Genomic DNA, 20,357 nt, shown 5'->3' on the forward strand with positions numbered 1-20,357 from the left:
TGTCTGCAGTAACAGGCTTTGTCAACATGTCCGCTGCATTCTCAGAAGTGTGAATCTTCTCAAGTAACAATTCACATGTAGCAACCAATCCCTAATCTTGTGAAACCTTACATCAATGTGTTAGTTCTAGCATGATACACTTGGTTCTTTGCCAAGTAAATGGCACTCTGACTGTCACAATACAACGGAACTTCGCCTTGCTGAATACCCAGCTCCCTGACTAATCCTGTAAGCTACAAAGCTTCCTTTGCAGCCTCAGCCGCCACCATGTACTCCGCCTCAGTCGTGGACATCGCAACCATAGATTGGATCATAGACCTCCAACATATGGGTCCTCTTGCAAGAGTGAACACATAACCTATGGTCGACCTCCTATCATCCAAATCCCCTTGGCATATGGGACCTTAGCAACCAACATATGGGTCCTCTTGGCATCCCTGTCTCTGCGAATCTCCATCCCTGTCTCTGCGAATCTCCATCCCAATAATCTTATTGGCTGCGCCCAAATCCTTCATGTCAAATTCTCTACTCAACAAAACTTTCAGTTTGTTAACCTCCATTATACTCTTAGCTCCAATAAGCATATCATCCACGTACAGTAATAGAAAAATAAATGAGTTATCATCAAGGCTCCTCACATATACACAATAGTCATACTCACATCTTCTGTAGCCAATTTTGATCATATAGGAGTCAAACCGCTTATACCACTGCCTTGGAGACTGCTTTAGCCCATAAAGTGACTTCTTCAATTTACAGACCAAGTGCTCCTGTCCAGGTTGACTGAACTCTTCTGGCTGCTCCATGTAAATATGCTCCTCCAAATCACCATGGAAAAAAGCTGTCTTCACATCCATTTGCTCCAATGCCATGTCATAATGAGCTACCAATGCCACTACCGCTCTGATGGAAGTATGTCTAACCACTGGAAAAAATATTTCCTCATTATCAATCCCTTTCTGCTGTGAATAACACTTTGCTACTAGGCGAGCCTTGACTTTTCTCCCCATTTTTCTGATACTGCTTCCTTTTTCTTGAACACCCATTTGCACCCTATTGCCCTCTTCCTCTCTGAAAGCTCCACCAAATCCACGTCTGGTTTTTATGCAGAGACTCCATCTCTTCCGCCATAGCACCCACCCATCTGCTCTTCTTTTGGGTATTGATAGCCTCTTGAAAAGTAGTAGGATCTTCGCTGCTGATGACAAGAGCATAAGAAACCATGTCTTCAAAACCATACCTGGTTGGTGGCCTGATAGTGCGTTTAGGCCTGTCTATGGCTATAGTGTGATGCTTCTTAACTCTTAAAGTAGAGGTCTCTGTATCCTGAGAAGTGTTCTCCTACACATGAGTCTCTAACTCCACCTGCACCACCTACTTATCACTGCTACTGCTTTCTGGCACTTGCTTCTCTTTACCCTGAGTACTCTTCAACATGGAATTTTCATCAAATACCACGTCTCTACTGATCACCGCCTTGTTTGCCTTTGGATCCCAAAACTTGTAACCCTTAACCCCTTTCCCATATCCGAGAAAGACACATTGTCTAGACTTTGGATCAAGCTTCGATCGTTCTTCACTATGTATGTGCACATAGGCTGGACAACCAAATACTTTCAAACCAGAGTAATCTACCTCATTACCTGTCCACACCTCCTCTACAACTTTCCCATCTAGTACTACCCTCGGTGACCTATTGATCAAGTAGCTTGCCATACTTACTGCATCTGCCCAGAAAATCTTTGCAAGTCCAGCATTCAACCTGAGACATCGTGCTCTCTCTGCAATAGACATATTCATCCTTTCCGCCACACCATTTTGTTGTGGTGTCTTGCGTACTGGGAAATGTCTCTTTATACCATGTTGCTCACAGAAATCTCTAAACTTGTCGTTTGTATACTCAGTTCCATTATCTGTCTTGAGGCACTTAACCTACTTCCTAGTCTGGTTCTTCACTTTAGCTTTCCACAATTTGAACTTGGCAAACGTTTCTGATTTGTGCCGCATGAAGTACACCCAAACCTTTCTAGAAAAATCATCAATAAAGATAATGAAATGCATATGTCCTCCCCGTGACGCTGTCCTCACTGGCCCCCAAACATCAGTATGAACATAGTCAAGAATGCCCTCTGTCTCTGTCTTATGTGTGGCTGTCTTGAATTGTACTCGATTCTGCTTTCCCATAACACAGAATTTACAGAATTTAAGCTTGCACATTTTAACACCCTTCAACAAATTTCTCTTATGAAGCTCCAACATGCCCCGCTCACTCATATGACCCAAGCGCATATGCCACAAAACAGTACAATCAGACTCAGACTCCACAGAGGCGACTCCACCTACAACTGTACTTCCTAACAGTTTATAGATATTCTTTGAACTTTTCTGCCCCTTCATCACTACCATCGCACCCTTAGTCACCTTCATTACTCCACCTTCAGACTTATAACCATAACCGTTTGAGTCTAAGGTTCCTAATGAAATCAGATTCTTTTCCACTTCTAGTACATGTTTAGCATCACAAAACGTTCTAATCACACCATCAAACATCATAATCCTGATATTACCTATGCCAGTAATTTTACAATGTGCACCATTACCCATAGTAACTATACTAGAATTAACTGACCTATAGGTGTCAAACCAATCTCTGTTGGATGTCACGTGAAACGAACATGCCGAGTAAAGAATCCAAGAATCCCACAGGATGCTCTGAATTTGATGCAACAGAAAGCATATCACCATCTGCATCGTCTAAATTGTCTTCCACTACATTCATAGATTTTGAGGAACCTTCATTCTCGTCGTCCTTTTTCTTCTTCCAGTCTGGACAATCTTGCTTCATGTGCCCTTTCTTTCCGCACTTATAACATATGATGCCCTTCCTCCTCCTGGACTTTAACCGAGAATTCTTGCCATTCGAACCACCCTTATTAATGCTTCATCCACGCTTTTGGTAACCCTTAACAACTAGCCCTTCTCCTTGAGAACTTTCATAATTGATTTTCTTCCTCTGATGAAAAGCCAACAGGGCTCCTGTAACGTCCTCTAACTCCAAGGACTCTTTCCCCCATGTCAGAGTTGTAACCAAATTCCCATACGTAGGAGAAGTTGGGAGTGAATTCAATAGCATCAACGCCTTGTCTTCGTCTTCAAACTTTACATCAACCCTCTTCAGATCTCCGATTATCTGATTGAATGCGTTGATGTGTTGGCTCAGATCCGAGCCCTCCGCCATCTTCAAGCCATACAACCGCTGCTTTAGATAGAGCTTGTTCGTCAACGACTTTGACATATACCGACTTTCCAGTTTCAACCAAACTGCCATCGGAGATTCTTCGTCCATGACATGATACATCACGTCATCTCCTAGACAAAGCCGAATAGTAGCCATCGCTTTCGCCTCAAGTTCCTTCCAATCTATGTCTGCCATCCTTTCTGGTTTCGTCCCATATAACGCCTTCACCATCCCTTGTTGCACCAACAAATCCTTGACACGTCTCTGCCATAACCCGAAATTACTGGATCCATCGAACTTCATCACTTCGAATTTCGCAAAAGATGTGCCAATCCCAGCCATCGTATAATTAGGCTCTGATACCAATTGTTGTTACCATGCACAACAATGATGAATAATATAGAATCGAAAAGAGAGAGGTGAGACATAGATTTACGTGGTTCGGCAATGTGCCTACGTCCACAGCAGAGAGTGCGGCTATATTTATCTATTCAGTGATTTAGGGTTACAACATAACATATTTATAGGAAAACCCTAATTATAAGTACTTTGGAAAACCCCAAAATACCCCCCACAACTTATTTGTCCCCAGGCCCACATAAACTAATTATACCCAATGGGACAGTAGTAGAATATGAGCCACTTGTTCCAACAATGTTCTTGAAGAAGAAGTAAGTTATCTTTGTTCTTGCTATTTGTTGAAATATCAACCGTTCTTCATATAGTTTTCTTGGGCATGAGAATATGATTCTTTTCGCTGCGCAAATTTTGATTTGCATACGTATTCCTAACACCTACAATATTCATGGTGAGCTCAAGTTGGATACTTCCAATGTTGTCATAAGTACATCTTCGACAACTGACAATGGTGACCAAGAAATTGATATTTCTAACTGTAACGCCTTCAAAACTAGTCTTGACCATTTTGGTAGGGTTACTGGCAATTCCTCTAGTTTAGTTAACTTGTAACTAACTGAAGGAATCGTAGGTCTAACATACCAAGAGTAAGTGTAAACGGAAGTTGAAAATGACATATCTGAGATATCTAAAAATCACAAGGTATGCATGTAATACCATCAATCATAGACTTGGAGCTTCTAACCAAAAAATGTCATCCCAATCAAACCTGGTATTACAAAAAAGACATCTGGCTTCTCCCTTTCAAAAGTTCTCATAAAATAGATAACATGACAAGCCACAAATACTGAATAAGCCTAAGACTTAGTAAGCAAAAATTACAATCGAATTATAAGCAAAGTCAACATGTATTTTCATAAGCAAATTAGGTGTTTCCTCTATTATTACCCCATAAATGTATAATTTTGGTTTTTGAGAAGTGTAAGTGTAATCCCAGTGACAATCGCCTATAAGTTTTAATGCAGAACACTAATGTCATAATAGGTCATAATTATCATACGTGGTCTACTTGAGATATTACCTCTTCTCAGCAAGGTTGGCGTCGTCCCAAGAGACCTGTAATATAATACTGGTGCCCCGGATATTGTATGCTATCCTCCATAACACTAGCAGCCCAACCGAGTCTGAACTCGTGTGGTCCATACTACTAATGATGTACATCTTACAGTGACCTGCCAATCAAACATGGTTGTGTCGGTTACGAACAACCATTGGATTCAAAGCTCATATAAACACATATACATTTGACCATAAAATCAAGTCTATATAGTAAGCCCATGGCCATTGTACCACACATATTAGTGTACCATGTCATACGATGCATCTTATTATTCAGTTATTAAAGCATTTACCCAGTTGCATGAAAAGTAATTATGCTCATAACATATGTGTCATCAGTCAGCTAACATATCGCACGTTTTTATGGAAAGCAGTCATAAGTATTTACTTACCTCGTACGTTCGCTCAAATCCTTCGGCATCCCTAATTCCTGCTATAATGAAACATGGTTTATCGTTATGCGCAATACTAGAGAACCTATTATAAACACGTAGAACCATTGCTGCTATTTGGTCTTTTTTCTTCAAACACTGCACCAGGAGCCTGTGAGAAGGGGAGGAGTTTCCCATCACCATGATTTTATCTGCTTTATTCATCCTCTCTTCGTTGCCCTAATTTTGAAAGTTTTCACCTTCAAGCTTAAATCGATTTGAGCTAGGAAGCAGTCCAAAACTAAGAGCTATGTCTTCTAACGCTGACACATTATCTTCTAAAACCAGTTTGTTGTTAACTCCATTCTGTTTCCACGCTTCAATTGCATCTCTTATCTCTTTCCTGCACATGTCATCTGCCGATGGTTCAACCAGTTTTGTCAATGCAGATAGTTGTGACTGAACGCATGGTGAGACAAGCCAAAGGTTCTTGAGCAAAGGCCTTGTCAAACATTTATAAGAAACTTTTCAGATATGTTGGACTCTTAAAAAGTGTTTTTGCACTAATTTTGGAGTTTATGTATCTTGTTGATGCATGAACCTCTAGCCACATTAAAAGTTCTCTCACATGTTGCATTTCTCAACCACCATATATTTTTTTTTTTATTGGTGCTATGAATATTACACCAAATTTATTTGTTAGTCACTAAATAAATAAATTTATTTTTTCACCATTAAGATATTGTCACTTGAATTTATAAGGAGATTGCAGTAAAAATTGTAGTATTCCAAATATTTATGCAACTTTTACTGATCCCGACAGTCGTGTTGAACAAATTAACAATAGGAGTGATGCTGTTGCAATTGCTTGGCACAATGGTTAGATAATATGTTTTGGCCTGTATATAGTAAGTGTTTCATGTCTCTTTATATCAAGAACTGCCAAAAGTTCCCCCTTTTTCCCAAAAAAAGTCGCATTTTTCAGATTTATGTTACTTCCTTACCATATTCAAAACTCATCTTTGCTCACGTTAGTTGAATCATGCCTTGCTTTGATTTTACAAACATGTCTCACAAATTTGGACAAAAGTCAATTGGTTCATCTTAATTATGAAGTATCCTACTTGAGTTTTGTTTATCCGATCAGTTGCTTGTAATTTGAATGCTTTAAGATGACAGCAGAAAAAATGAATTTGATTTTCACCTTTTGAAAACAAGTCTTAACTTACTGTGTTGATTGTATCATATATTAATCCAAAACTCAAAATACATAATATGTTGGACTCTTGAAAAGTGCTTTTGCACCCATTAAACTTCTAATAGCCTTTTATTTTTTCTAAGACTCTCATTTCTCTTTCATATGTATCCATCCGGTTTACAACAAATTCCTTGTACACCTTACATAACAAAGCATGCTATTTCTGTGCAACAGGAAGTTCAAGAGTATTTCCTCGATTACATACTCAATGACAATTTAGGGATCATTGACAATGCCCACAAAGTCTTTGCAGATAGTGAGCCTCATGGGGCAATGAGTGGTAAATGCATTGAGCTTGCAAAGCTACACTCAATTGTTGTTGACTCCCCAAAAAGTGGGGTGGTAGTCAAAATGCCACATCATCTGCGTCCCAAAAAATATCCAGATTTCATGGAAAAGCCTGATAAACCCACTTATAAATCACAATCTGTTATCGGCAAGCTTTTTCGAGAAGTGAAAGACATTGCATCATGCAGTAGTAGCCCTATAAACCCCTTCACCAGAGAAGCAGCAAATCAGTATTATGATCCCAGTATGGAAGTTGATGGCTTTGAGGACTACATCAACGATGCTTTTGATTACAAAAGTAAATATGATTCCAAGCTGGGGAATTTGATGGACTATTATGGGATTGAAACAGAAGCTGAGATACTCAATGGCAATGTCTTGAGAAAGTCAAAATATTTCAATAAGAAGAGGGATATGGATGTGGATGCAATTGATTATGCGGTGAAGTCCTTAAGAAATGAAGCTAGGAGCTGGTTCAACAAGGGTTTTAGTGACTCAAATTCTTACTCTGATGTTGTATATGCAAAGGCATCAGCATGGTATCATGTTACATATCATTGCAGCTATTGGGGTCGCTGTACTGAGGGAATGGATAGAGCTCATTTCCTTAGTTTTCCATGGTGCATATGGGACAAGCTTATCCAGATCAAGAAGAAGGCTTTACGCAAGTCATCTCTAGAGCATCATTTCAGTCATGGATTGCATTTGGATTGAGAATTTTAGCATCACATTTCAAAATAGTCTCAGTAACTTATAAGTATTTTACATATGCTACTTTAATTTACATGTCATTGGTATAATATGTTTTTCAAAAACATAGATATAAATGCTCCAGGCGGATGTTTGGGGCTGAATAAGTTGTAATTTATGTTGTAAAAATATATGTATTGTTTGTATCTTCTTATCTTGTTCTTTAACATAGAGCTTTATGTTGGGTGGTCTTGGCCCTGTTGGGATACGGCCATGGGAATTTCCTATTCTCATTTCCTTCCATTACCATGTTTGACTGTTCTATGGCCAATATTATACTCTTTTTTTTTTTCGTAGAGTCTAAATGTATTGTTTATCTCCCATTGTAATGGCATTTCTTGGTCCTTTTTTTATTGAAATTTTACAACCCTAACAAATTACCTACTTGTTTTTCCCAAAATTTCTCACTTTTATAAGCACGTCAAAATTCGTTGGAATACAAGGAGTTAAAGTTTTGTTGCGTATATTTCAAGTAAACCCCCTTTTTTTTTAATGTGTATATAAATCATGTATCCTCAATACAATCTTAGAGCATAACTCAAAATCTACATTGTAGGAAACTGCAAACCCACATAATTAAGAGGTAATGAGCATAGTAAAAATTTAAAAACTGAAGAAATTCATGATCTTTTGACAGAAGAGACAAACCCACATCAACACACATTATGAAATCCTTGTTCAGAAAATATTGAGGGCCATAGCATACCAAAGACAAACAATGCAAAATCAACTGTAATAAGAGTGTTTGGCATTGCGATTTTATAGACAAAATGTGTGATTTTAAACCAAGTCGTAGAAAATAAATTATTTGGAATTGTGATTTAAAAATGTAAAAAATCTGTGTTTTCAAATCGTAGGTCAAAAGGTACTTTCTAAAAAAAGGCACAATATTATAGGCTACACTACGATTTTAAAAGTCAAATTGTGATTTTGTCAAACTCTTAATTGCATTTTAAAAATCTCGTTTTCAAATCGCTATTTTTAAACATTGCAAACCCAAACGAACCCTAAGTAGCTAAAGCAGAAGACTTCCACAACATTAGTTGAAAAGGAAAAATTAACCCACAAAAGAAAAAGAAGTCTTTTGTGGGGCAAGTAAAGAAAAACAAGTTAAGAACAAGACTTCCAAAGGAAAAATCATACCTTTTTAACACAAACCATATCTCAGGAAACTAGATCATAAATCAGGAAATCACCATGCGACATAGGCCATGGCCAGTATGTGCTTGGGATCAAACTGTACAACACATGATATACTCTAAACCCACAAAGAGAGAGTGAGCGTTGAGAGACAGGCTCCTTGAAGTCCTTATTGGGTTTTTATCTGAGAGAAAGGATGTGCGAGTTTTGGCTGAAAGAAAGAAAGGTCATTTACTTCGCAGATATATGTGTAAATTTTGAACTTCAATTCAAAATTTAAAGAGGTGGCATGTTCCAAGCCATTAACAACCTTATTGTCCAATAACAATCCCCAGCAATTCATATTCATAATCCTAATCCAATTTTCTTCATGATTATGCAAGCCTTAATAACTGCATGTTCTCTCCAAATTTTTATTTTCATTATCTCCTTTTATCTTTATTTCGATGTGTTTTCACATGCATGATGCGCATGCTTTATTTCAGGGTGATAAATATCTTGGCTACGCTAATAAGAGTAATGCTACACTAATCATACGTCCCCACGCCCATTTTCAATACTTCCTTAAGTGGCTTTTAAAACCATCATTGGATTAAAATCCAATAAAGATTCATCCCAAATCCAATGGTGGTTTTAAAAACCACCTAAAGAAATGTGAAAATGGAAGTGCATAACATTACTCCTAATATAAAGAATGACTGGCTAGCTTGCCAGCTTTCACAGCTATTTTCCACCAAGGTACTCAAAAAGACAGTTCACATAACATTCAGACAAATATCACAACTTAACCACCCAAAGCTGGTTTCAGCATATAGCTGTCAAATAATCAGGCTTAGGCATGAATCAAGTTTTCTCAGAATAGCATAATTCATGGCCTCACTACGACAATGCATGTACCTTATTCTTATTCCCCCTCCCCGGGGGCAGCTAATTCGAAGAACAGAGCAAAGTCAGTAGCACACCTTGCATAGAGTTGGACACCTGATATTGATTATATAAAAGAACATAGTTCATAAGAGTACAAAAAACATTTAACAAGAATCTATAGATTGTTGGAGATTGGTGCTTGTCACCTACAACCAACAATAAGGGCTTCCAGGTAGCTTCAGTCCTGGACTACAATTATTATTACAAAATCTTCGTGTGAAGGATTTAAAGGAAATAATTGCACTTTAAACAGACAACATTAAGCACCCTAGTAGTTTATACTACAAAAACTGCTCAAATTTGTAAACCCGTCAAAAGGATCAATATCCGCATCTGAAGACTATATATGACGAATAACTTAAGAGCATCTTCTCTCACCATACTGATGAATCCATAATATGAAACCTAATCACCACAAATATGGACTAAAGCAACATCTCTGCAATCTGAACAGCATTAAGTGCAGCTCCTTTGCGTATTTGATCACCACAGACAAAGATGTCCAACCTGCGCAGAACTATTCCATTAGTATTAAGGTTCATCAAAGTGGAAAAATAATGACTTCAGATGCAAACGAGTCTCACCCATAGGTGCCTTCCTGGGACACATCACGGCGGATCCTGCCAACTGCAACATCATCTTTGTTTGACACCTCCAATGGAGTAGGAAAGCGATTGGATGCCCGATCATCAATAACCACTACACCAGGAGCATTCTTCAGAATATCCCTCGCTGTGTCCTGGACAACAAAGAAACTCAATGAATAAAGAGTTGAACCTTCAAGTGGAAATTGCTCACAATTCTTCAATCCTCCTCGTCTAAAAAGGGGGAAAGAAGAAAGAAGAAAGATATATTAAAAGAACAGAAATTATGAATATATTTCAAAGCCCAAGTAGTATGCAGAACATTACTCACTAGCCAAAATGGTATGAATAAACAGAAATATCATTGAAGTTCAAGGTTTCTAACAGAATAAAATGAATCACATATCCAAAACAGCCAGCCATTTGGTTTATACAACTCGGATGTGCTTGTAGCCCTCCCAATTTGGTTTACAAACTGGGCGAGTCAAAATTTATAGAGAGATCCCTAAGGTATGAGGTTGAGAGTAAAAGATGGTGACTGCAACAAAAATTTAGAGAATGGCTGCTGCAAGATGCCAAGGAAAAAAATTAATGAAATACTGTTGATGATATACACAGTCCCATCATGGATCCCTTCCAATCAATTTTTTTTTTCTTTCATATATGCTTATTTTCCATCCTCTTAAAATAAAAATAAAAAACCTAATCACTTTATCAAGTCGTTAAGACTCATCAAGGCTCCGTTTGTTTCAACAAAAAATGATTTTTTGAAGAAAATTTTCAATCAAAAACATTTTCAGGGAAAATTATAGTTTTTCTATTATAGACCCAGAAAATAACGTGGAAAACATTTTCTGGTGTTTGGTTGCACCAAAAATCATTTGCATACACCCACCCTCCCAAAAACACCTCCACACACCTGCCAACCCATTACCTCAAAACCACCATCCATAGCCGGCCCAACTATAGCCACCACAGCAATGATCTATCACAGCCACATTAAACAATTAGCACAGCCTTTGGAAGAGCTTTTTGTCATTTGATTACTACTGATGTTGCGGACATGGCTAACTTAGGGCTTAGATCTCGATTTGGTCACCTTTAAAGAGGGGTTTGCAACACTTAGGAAAGGGGGAATCACAGGGGAGGGGGTGGTGAGGTTGGCGCTTTTGGTAGTGGATTGGTGGTTGGGGGGGTGGGGGATTGGGAGAGGAAAGGGGCAGAGGGGACAGGTAGGAGTTTCAAAAAATGGCCTAAACCTCTCAACAGTATTAACTTTTCAGTTGATCTAAAAGTTTTTTTATTGACCAATACTATCCGCCCACGCCAAACATTAAAAAATGCTTGTGATGGACTTGGAAGCGGGGATACATGCCAAGTATCTGCTTGGGATCATGCCTTTGAAGGGGCTATTCTAGATGTACAATGCAATTTTAGAAGTAATTCCATTTCAATTGGAAAATGAGGAAAAATATCTGTCGAAAAACATTTTACGCCAAAACAAATGCAACCTAAACAGCTCTTGATTCTTTGAGTTAGTTTCCCCACTTGGAGAAACATGTGCTCCACTCTAGTACAGGCTAGCTTCACTTCCCAAACAAAAAAAAAAAAAGGACTAGTAACCCACACCAATTGATCTCAAATATATTGTCTCTTCAATTGTTATAGCTACACAAGCACAACGCAAGAAAAGGAGTTATCTACAATTAGGATCCTTAAGTCTCCATCTATTTGTATATAGAAAAGAACTTCAATAATTTGCCAATTTTATGTCGAAATAATTTTGCTCTTCCAAACCACAGAGCTCAAGGGCACTGCAACCTAAAGTGAATTTTCCTGACAAAACGTCACAGATTGCAGTTTCTTTCTGATTTTTTAGTTGCTGATGATTGGTGGTCAAGAATGTGGTAGGGTCCTCAAATTCCAAATACTTGGTGAGAAAAATCAATATCTACATCAATTTAAACCATATTCTTCCAAACAATAATCACTTTTAAAAGAAAATAAAAGAAATAGTGTTTCCATCAACATAAAGCAAAATCAACCTGAAACGATTTTATAATTAGAAGGATCACATAATTACCTCATCAAGGGGGCTCTCAAACTGAAGATTTACACTCTCAGCATGAGCACGCATGACAGGAACTCTTATACATGTGGCAGTAACTTTAACATTCATGTCATTCTGTAAAAAAAAATAAAAAATGAAGATTCATTTTTTATAAGACCAAACAGACTTGTGCTCCCATCCACCAAGGGAAATTTAAATAAATCAGGAGATAGCTAATAAGATATTAAGAATAACGTTAAGGATATAGTTTCAATACTTACCCATATTTTCCTTGTCTCTTTTACTAATTTCATTTCCTCCTCATTGTACCCATTTGACAGAACAGGGGCATTATGCGAGAACAAATTAAAAGCATACTGCAAATAGAGAAATTCTTAAGAGGTGGCTCTTGGAAGCAAGATGGAATATATAACATGATATATGCTCATAGAAGTAGGTATGCTATACAAGAAATTGACATACCTGTTGGTTAAAGATTCGACAAGTTGGCGGCTTACCTTCCAGGACCTTATAAACAAACGGGAAACTAACCAATTTAGAAGAAATTACAAGGGAATGGATTTACCCACTTTCCCATGAATATAAATATGGAACTGCAAAAAGACAATGAGATGGGATAAACAGAAGAAACCTCTCGAGTTTGCAGCTCAAGCTCTTCCATTGCAGCAGCACCAGCACCACTCGCAGCCTGGTACGTACTAACAACCATGCGTAGCACCTGCAATATTCATGACGAACAAAGCAGCTTTTTAGACGCGTGGAAAATGCAACAGTATGCCACAGAAACACATCTATCGTGCTTGATGTATTCGATTAATGCATGAAAATGAAAAAACAAATCAGCTCAATTGTAAAAATTCTCACCTTGGCGCGTCGATGAAGAGGCGTGGCGGCCATCAAGCAAATGATAGTGGAGCAATTGGGGTTGGCGATAAGTGCGCCCTTTCCAATGCCGACCTTAATCCCATCCATGGCCTCCGGATTCACCTCCGGGATCACCAGCGGGACCTTCTCGTCCATCCGAAAGGCGGAGCTGTTGTCCACCACAATGGTCCCCTTCCCGACCGCGATGGGCCCGAACTCCTTGCTGATGGAACCACCGGCGCTGAAGAGAGCGATGTCGACTCCTTCAAAGCTCTCAGCGGTGAGCTCCTCGACGGTGTAGTCGTGGCCCTGGAAGGTGAGGTGCCTCCCGGAGGAGCGCTTGGAGGAGAGCATTTTGATGGAGCGGAAGGGGAAGTCTCGGTCCGCGAGCACGGAAAGGAACTCCTGCCCGACGGCGCCAGTGACGCCGACGACGGCGAGGGACGGACCCGTTTCCTGGAGGGACATGCGGACCGCGGTGGGGCCGATGGGCCTGGGCTTGGCCTTGGTCAGGTGGAGCTTGGATGAGAGGAAGGGATGGTGGTTGAGGGTGGCCATTCCGTCGGAGGCTGCGTTTGTGTGGGTGTGCTCGAGTCAGAGATCTGAGGGTGAGGCGGCTGTTTGTAGTTGTTGACTGGTTTTGAAAGGGTTTAAGGTGGGAGTTGGGAACTTTGAGGCTTGAGCGAAGGTCGTCTACCAATCAATGGCCTTTTTTTCTTGTGTTTTTTCCTAGCAATGTTGTTATTATTTAAGGAAAAATTAACTTTACTCCCTAAACTTCACTACATTTTTACTTTTGTCTCTGACTTAAGAATTGGCAATATATCTTGCAAAGTTTTAAAAATTCGCAATATAACTCATTCGTCAGCCATTTTCCAACTTCTTTGACAAAAAATAGTGCACGTGTGCCTTACGTGCTGTTTTTTTTGGAAATTGTCTTAAATTGCCCTTATATACGCATTCGTGCCATCTTGTTCAATTCGTTTAAAGTTTAAACAAATTTTTGGGGCGAAATGCATTTTACGCCAAAATTTTGACTTTATTTTCAATTTGAACCCCAATGTTTAAAAATTTGCAATGTACCCTTACAAAGTTACAAAATTTTACAATTTGATCACTCCATTACTCAATTCCATCTTCTCTAACAGAAAGTAGAACACATGTCACGCACGTGATAAATATTCCCATATTGCCCATTTGGGGGGTGGCTGGTAGGGCTAACAATTTTGACACGACCCGCAAATACAACATGAAGTTAACGGGTTTTGGGTTTGATTTATACAGGTTTAGGTCACCCATTTATGACCCGATTATTTTCGTGTTTGGAAGGTCAAGCGGGTTGACCCGCCAAACCCGTTTTATAAAAAAAAAAAAAAAAACTAAACTAAAGAGTAAAGCCTAACCTAAATTACCTAAAGATGATAGAGTTTTGTTTCTTTTTTCTTTATTATTTTGTTTTCGCTAGCTTTTTCTTATTATCTTTCTCTAAATACGATTTTACCTTACTTGGTAAGTGATTTGTTGTTTTATAGGTTTAATTCCAAGAGATTGAATTGTTATTTGAATAGACAATTAAACCTATTAGAGGCAATTCCCAAATCATTTACCATGTAAACTTTATACTTTGAAATTTGTTATTAGCTATGATGGACTAAAGAGTTGAAAATTGATAATCATTGTGAATGTTTTTATTGAATGGCAATTTGTTAACAATTAAACCTATTTTGTTTTTATCATATTGTAATTTGAAAATTATATTGAATCTCAATGGCATTGGTATTATTATTAAATTATTTTTCCTATTTTTCATTCAAACGTGTCAGGTCAGGTCGGGTCGGGTCGTGTTACCTTTTAAGTAAACGAGTTGTGTTGAGTCGTGTCAACATGATATAACCCGATTATTTTAAATGGGTTAAACGGCTCATGTAGGGTTACCATGCTATTTTCCGTGTCGTGTTCATATTTAAGAGTTCAACCCATTTACCTCTAAACGGGTCGTATTCAAGTTTAGGTTAATCTGTTGGTAGGCCATTATGTATCATAATCGTGTCGACCCACCAAACCATTTTGCCACCCCTAGACTGGCTGGCCACCCCCATTTGGCCAGATTGGGGGTGGCAAGCCACCCCACAGCCCATGCAGGTGGTTCGGCCACCCCCAAAGGGTCAAATAGGGGTGGCCGAAACCACCCCCAAACTCATTGGGGGTGGTTTCGGGCCTTTTGGCCACCCCCATTGGGGCCCTTGGGGGTGGCCAAACCATCCCATGGGCCATGGGGGTGGATCGTCACCCCCAATGGGTTTCAGGGTGGTTTCGGCCACCCCCATTTGGCCAAAGGGAGTGGCCAACCACCCCCCCCCCCCCCCCCCCTAAATGGCCAAAGGGGGTGGCTACGGCCACCACAACTTTTATTTTTTATTTTTGTTTATTTTTAAAAAATTATGGGCAATATGGAAATTTTGGGAGAAAATTTATTACGTGCGTGGCACGTGTTCGACTTTCTATCTAAAAAGACAGAATTGGGTAACAGAGTGGTCAAATTGAAAAATTTTGTAACTTTGTGTGGGTACATTTCAAATTTTTAAATATTGGGATTCAAATTGAAAATTTGGTCAAACTTCATGGGGGTAAAATGCATTTTCCTCAAATTTCTATAATTAAAAAAAAAAAAAAAAAATCAACTTTTGGGGATAATTCTTAAAAGCTAAGAAGCATGAATTTTTTCTACCTCCCTTGTTTGTCTCAAGCTAACAGGTTCTAAGGTTTCATTGCTTCTTTGCTTTAAGGAGAACGATGGATCTCAAATCAAGATGCAACTTTTGAGTTCATACTAAGCAGGGCTACATCTTCACCACAACATGTTTGCTTCTATGAGTGGCCAATGATTGTGAGAACCGCCCACATCGAAAAAAAAATTCAGTAGAAAGTTTACAGGTTTCAAAAATTGATAGGCAAGTACCTTACTCGATATTTTCTTATATTTCGTGATGGGTATTAAAAATAGGTGGTTTAGATCTTTGTTGATGAGTTAAGACAAATGTATATTGTATGGTTCAAGATAAAAGTAAGAATGTTGTTTTCTATTTTTAATTTTGTTATTTTTTTTTCATTGGGCATTGTGGTTATGATCTTCATTATGTATTGTTTTTTGTAGTTAAAATTTGGTTTAGTTTTTTTCAAGTACAATGCCTTTGTTGTTGGGAAAAAAATGTCGCTCTTTCTAACTTGGCAACTATTATTGGTAAGTCCCCAAGAGGTAGCTCAATCGGCTAGGAACCACGCCTCATGAAGCGGAGGTCACTAGTTCGAATCCCCTTGTGTGGACACGTCAAAAAAAAACTATTATTGGTAAGTCCTTGTTGGACAATAATAGGTTATTGATACATTTTTCGAATAAACTAAATATAGTTTTAGGTTACGTGTTTTGCTAATTAATATTTGTTCTGGGTTTTGCATATTAACTAAGATTGTGGTTTCTTTGAATAGGTTGATCATAAATTGTGTGAACATGGTAAAAAAGTGGCAAGTCGTTTGTGGCAAAGGCACAAAAGTTTGTTGGCAAAAGCAAAACGATGTGAAACAATGGTTAAAGTTTAAGTTGGGAAGGTCAAGGTAGAAATGGAGAAATAATCTAAACAGCTCAAGGCATAACTGGATAATAAAATTGCCCTGGTATCGTAAGCAAATCGAGATTGGCCAAGAGAATGAACTGGGCTTAGAACAGAGGAAGGGATGGTGGGTGTGGGTGACCATTTCATCAAAGACTGTGTTTGTGTGGGTGTGTGGGTGTGGGTGCTCAAGTCAAAGATATGAGGGTGAGGCGAATGTTTGCAATGGCTGACTGATTTTGAAAAGGTTTTAAGTGGGAGTTGGGAACTTGGCAATGAAAGTTGTTTACCAATCAATGGGCTTGTTTTCTTGTTCTTTTTTCTTAGCACTATTTGTTGTTATTATTATTTTATATTAAAGATGAGAAATGATAGATGCAAATCAAGCATCCACATTCTATTCATCAAAGCTGATTGGCAAAATTGATCGAGAGAGTGGAGAAGTGCCCCAAAATGCAACCCCGATGTAGTGCCTTGGAAAAACATAGCTTTTCTATGGAAAGTATTAAAACCTAGAAGAGTGAAATAAATTATGAATGTATGGTGTGTCGTGAGTGGTATTTAATTGTACAATTTGAACACAATAAGGTCCATGAACGCCGGGTCGAAAAGTATTGAAAAACAGGACGAAAATGCTTCGAATCTAAGTTTTGCACATGCCTCGATCGATCAAGTTATAGACCCAATTGATTGAGCTTGGCACCCATATGTCAAAATTCAAGATTTTTGGCAAGAAATTCAAGGGATTGTGACCTCATATAATCAAGCTTAGTGTATCTTCCACGTGTCGAGTTTCAATTGAAGTTTGGTGGGATCCAACGAGTAATTAATGTGATGATTCAGCACCTCAGTTGAACAAACTTAAGGTTGGGTTGATCGAGCCATGTCTCAACCATTTGGTGGGAAATTTGGAATCTTCGGTGCCACTCAATCCAGAAAGAGAAAAGCCCAATCAACTAAGCTTCTATAGATGTGTAACGCCCTAAAAATTAATTAATTAGTAATTAACTTTACAGTTCGTCTCCCAACCTTATTCCACTCCAAAAAAAACTCAAGGACCTCTACTCCTCGAAATTAGAGGATACTAAGCAGCGGAAACAAAAAGATTCTATAAAAATAATTGTTACAACCAGAGCATTTACCAAAGATCATCAAATAGCTAAAATCACATTATACAAGTCATCATCTTTACAAGTGATTCATGCTATATCTTAATATGCAAACATGCATAAAAGCTCTAAGTCTACAACATAACCCATAAGTACTAGTTACAATGAGTACCTGTCTAAGCTTGCAATAAGTCCTCAGGCATCTCCCAGGTCAAATCCTCCACAATAACCGGATGCTTCGTGGTATCCATCTTCTGCTAAACTATTTATAACTACATAATTGTACATATGGAGAAAAAGAAAAATAATACAAAGGTAAGCCTGACGACTTAGTGAGTATAAATGCACATGACGTACTCGTCATTAAATAGTGAACTTAGTTGTTTATAAAGCACATGCAACATTATGACAATTTATCATTGATGTGATATAGATATAATATATGTTTATAATCATGAATAACAGTAATAGTTCAACCGTATGGTCTAGCCGAGATATTACTCAATCTCAATAGGGCTGGCACTGTCCCGATGGACCTGTAATGCAACACCAGTGACCCAGATATTGTACGCTACCGTACATAACATTAGTGGCACGAGCAAGTCCAACCTTGGGTGGCCCACACCACTAATGATGTCTATCCTATAGTGGCCATCCATTAAGGAATGGTTGCGCTTTGGTCACGAAACCATTGGATCCAAAGCTCACACACACACACATTTGACCATAAAGTTAACCTATATAGTAAGCCCATGACCGTTATTCCGCACGTACTAGTGTACCATGTCATACGATGCAATTAATCTTATCAGTCTTTTATATGTATAGTTATACAAGCACCATCATTATCTTATTAATCAACATATTTTTTGCAAAAGGGAGTTCACAATAGTTCTAAAATGTATTTCATGGGAGTTGCATAATATACAAGTTTGATATATATAAAATAGACGTGCAATGCGGGAAAAGTAACTTCAAGCATCCATGTGAGTTTGTACTCACTTGGGTCGTAAGGTTCCTCCGTAAAATTCCCTTGTGGCTCCATAACCTCGAGTATTGAGAAAAGACCCATCATTAGTTCTAAATCCAACTAAAACGAACTTAGAACATGAAAACAGAGGTTATCGGACAACTGGCCAAAGTGGCATTCCCTTTAACACTTTTAACTGTACGTCTGGCCTCGTGGCCGTACGTCCGCCGAGGAGGCTCGTACGTCTAGTCTTGTGGCCATACGTCCGCTCAGAAGGTTTCAAGTAAAACCTCATTTGGTTCAACCATCCTTATATCCTTCCAAATTGGTTCTAAAGCTACTAAAAGGATTCCTATGACCTCCTATCTCAAAACAACACCTCCATGCAAAAGGAAATATACCCAACAAGAATTAAACACTAACCCATGCTTAACCCAAGATTAAAGGCAACAACGTAACTAGAAGCTACAAACTACCAACAAAGCTAACTATGAAAAAGCATTTAAACAACATAATGACTAAGGAACAATCTAAGCTCAAAAGATTACCTCCTTGAAGCCAAAAACCTCCAAGAATCACCTCTTCTTCTCCAAGAACTCACAAAACTCACAAGAACACACTCATAAGAGGATTTTTCTAGAGCCTAGGGCGTAAATGGGCATGTGAAACGTTGAGGGTATGAGGAATTTATAGCAGAGGGCGTTACCAACTTCTCTAAAATGTAGTGGACGTCCAGGTACTATTTGGGTGTACGTCCGGTACTGTTTACACAGTGGTCCAAAGACTGTAGCATACATCCAGGTCTTACCCAAGGGGTATTCCAAAAGTAGCGTACGTCCATGTGGTCCCTAGTGTACGTCCGTGTACTATTGGCAGAGTACGGCATACTATTGTCAACATATGCCTAGTGGTTCCCATGTGTACGTCCTCTACTACAAAGAAGAGAGTACGTCCGGCAACCCTAGCGTACGTCCAGTCCGAAAGTCCAAATCCCAAAATACCCCTCTAGTTGTCCTTAGTGACCCAAAACCCAAATTAACCTTCTAACGAAACTACCTAACCTTAGTTAATTATTTGGGTCACTACAAGATGTGAGTTCCCTGGCCTTTTTAAGGGCTAATCCTAGAAAGAATGAGATTCCTCTTCTTTTTTTCATTCTCCCAAACTCTTTGGTCAGAAAATTTGTAGTAGTGAAAGTAACACCCCAGATGTGACATTTTATTGTACTCGCAAGTGCACGAATCGTTTGTAGAAAAAGGGTTTGCATGCAAGGTCGAACCCACAGGAAATTGTGTTTTTGAAATCAAATTTGAATCTAAAACAATTGAACCCTAACCTAGTTCCAATTTTTTTGAGAGATTATTGAGTGAATGAAAAATCAAAAGCATACACAAATTAAAGTGAAAGTAATTATTGACGAAGCACTAGGCTTTCGGAATCCACACTCAAAAATTCATAGCAAGATAGTTCCATGATCTATAATATTTTCCAAAATTCTCACATATAAATCTTAGGTTCGTTTTACTATTGCTTCAAAGAATTAATCAAAACGTCCCATGTATCCATTCATTACCCAAATCACAAAAGAAATCCAATATTAATTAAATCATCAACTGTATTCGTAAATCACAAGAAGATATCAAATATTAATCAAAACATCAATTGTATCCAGAGAATAAATCACAAGGAAAATCCAATTTTTA

At 38.5% G+C, this 20,357-nt stretch overlaps 2 protein-coding genes across 2 annotated transcripts in view; one reads left to right on the plus strand and one right to left on the minus strand.

Annotated features, from left to right (window-relative positions):
- The window catches only part of LOC132178151 (RNA-dependent RNA polymerase 1-like), an 11,617-nt gene extending 4,206 nt beyond the window's left edge, over positions 1-7,411 (plus strand). The window contains exon 3 of the mRNA XM_059590605.2: positions 6,518-7,411. Within this exon, the coding sequence (XP_059446588.2) occupies positions 6,518-7,345 (828 nt within the window). The 3' untranslated portion in view covers positions 7,346-7,411. The remainder of the gene's footprint in view (positions 1-6,517) is intronic.
- Positions 7,412-9,489: 2,078 nt separating this feature from the next.
- On the minus strand, positions 9,490-13,695 carry LOC132178605 (semialdehyde dehydrogenase family protein). Its single transcript, XM_059591064.2, has 7 exons — positions 12,968-13,695; positions 12,735-12,821; positions 12,566-12,610; positions 12,364-12,459; positions 12,116-12,217; positions 10,033-10,187; positions 9,490-9,955 (listed from the first exon to the last, which is right to left on the minus strand). Exons 1-7 carry the CDS (start codon positions 13,523-13,525, stop codon positions 9,874-9,876), a joined length of 1,125 nt encoding a protein of 374 aa, XP_059447047.2. The 5' UTR covers positions 13,526-13,695; the 3' UTR covers positions 9,490-9,873.
- Positions 13,696-20,357: the final 6,662 nt, after the last annotated feature.

This window comes from Corylus avellana, chromosome 4, assembly GCF_965113065.1.
Source record: "Corylus avellana chromosome 4, dhCorAvel1.hap1.2, whole genome shotgun sequence".
Lineage (NCBI taxonomy): Eukaryota > Viridiplantae > Streptophyta > Magnoliopsida > Fagales > Betulaceae > Corylus > Corylus avellana.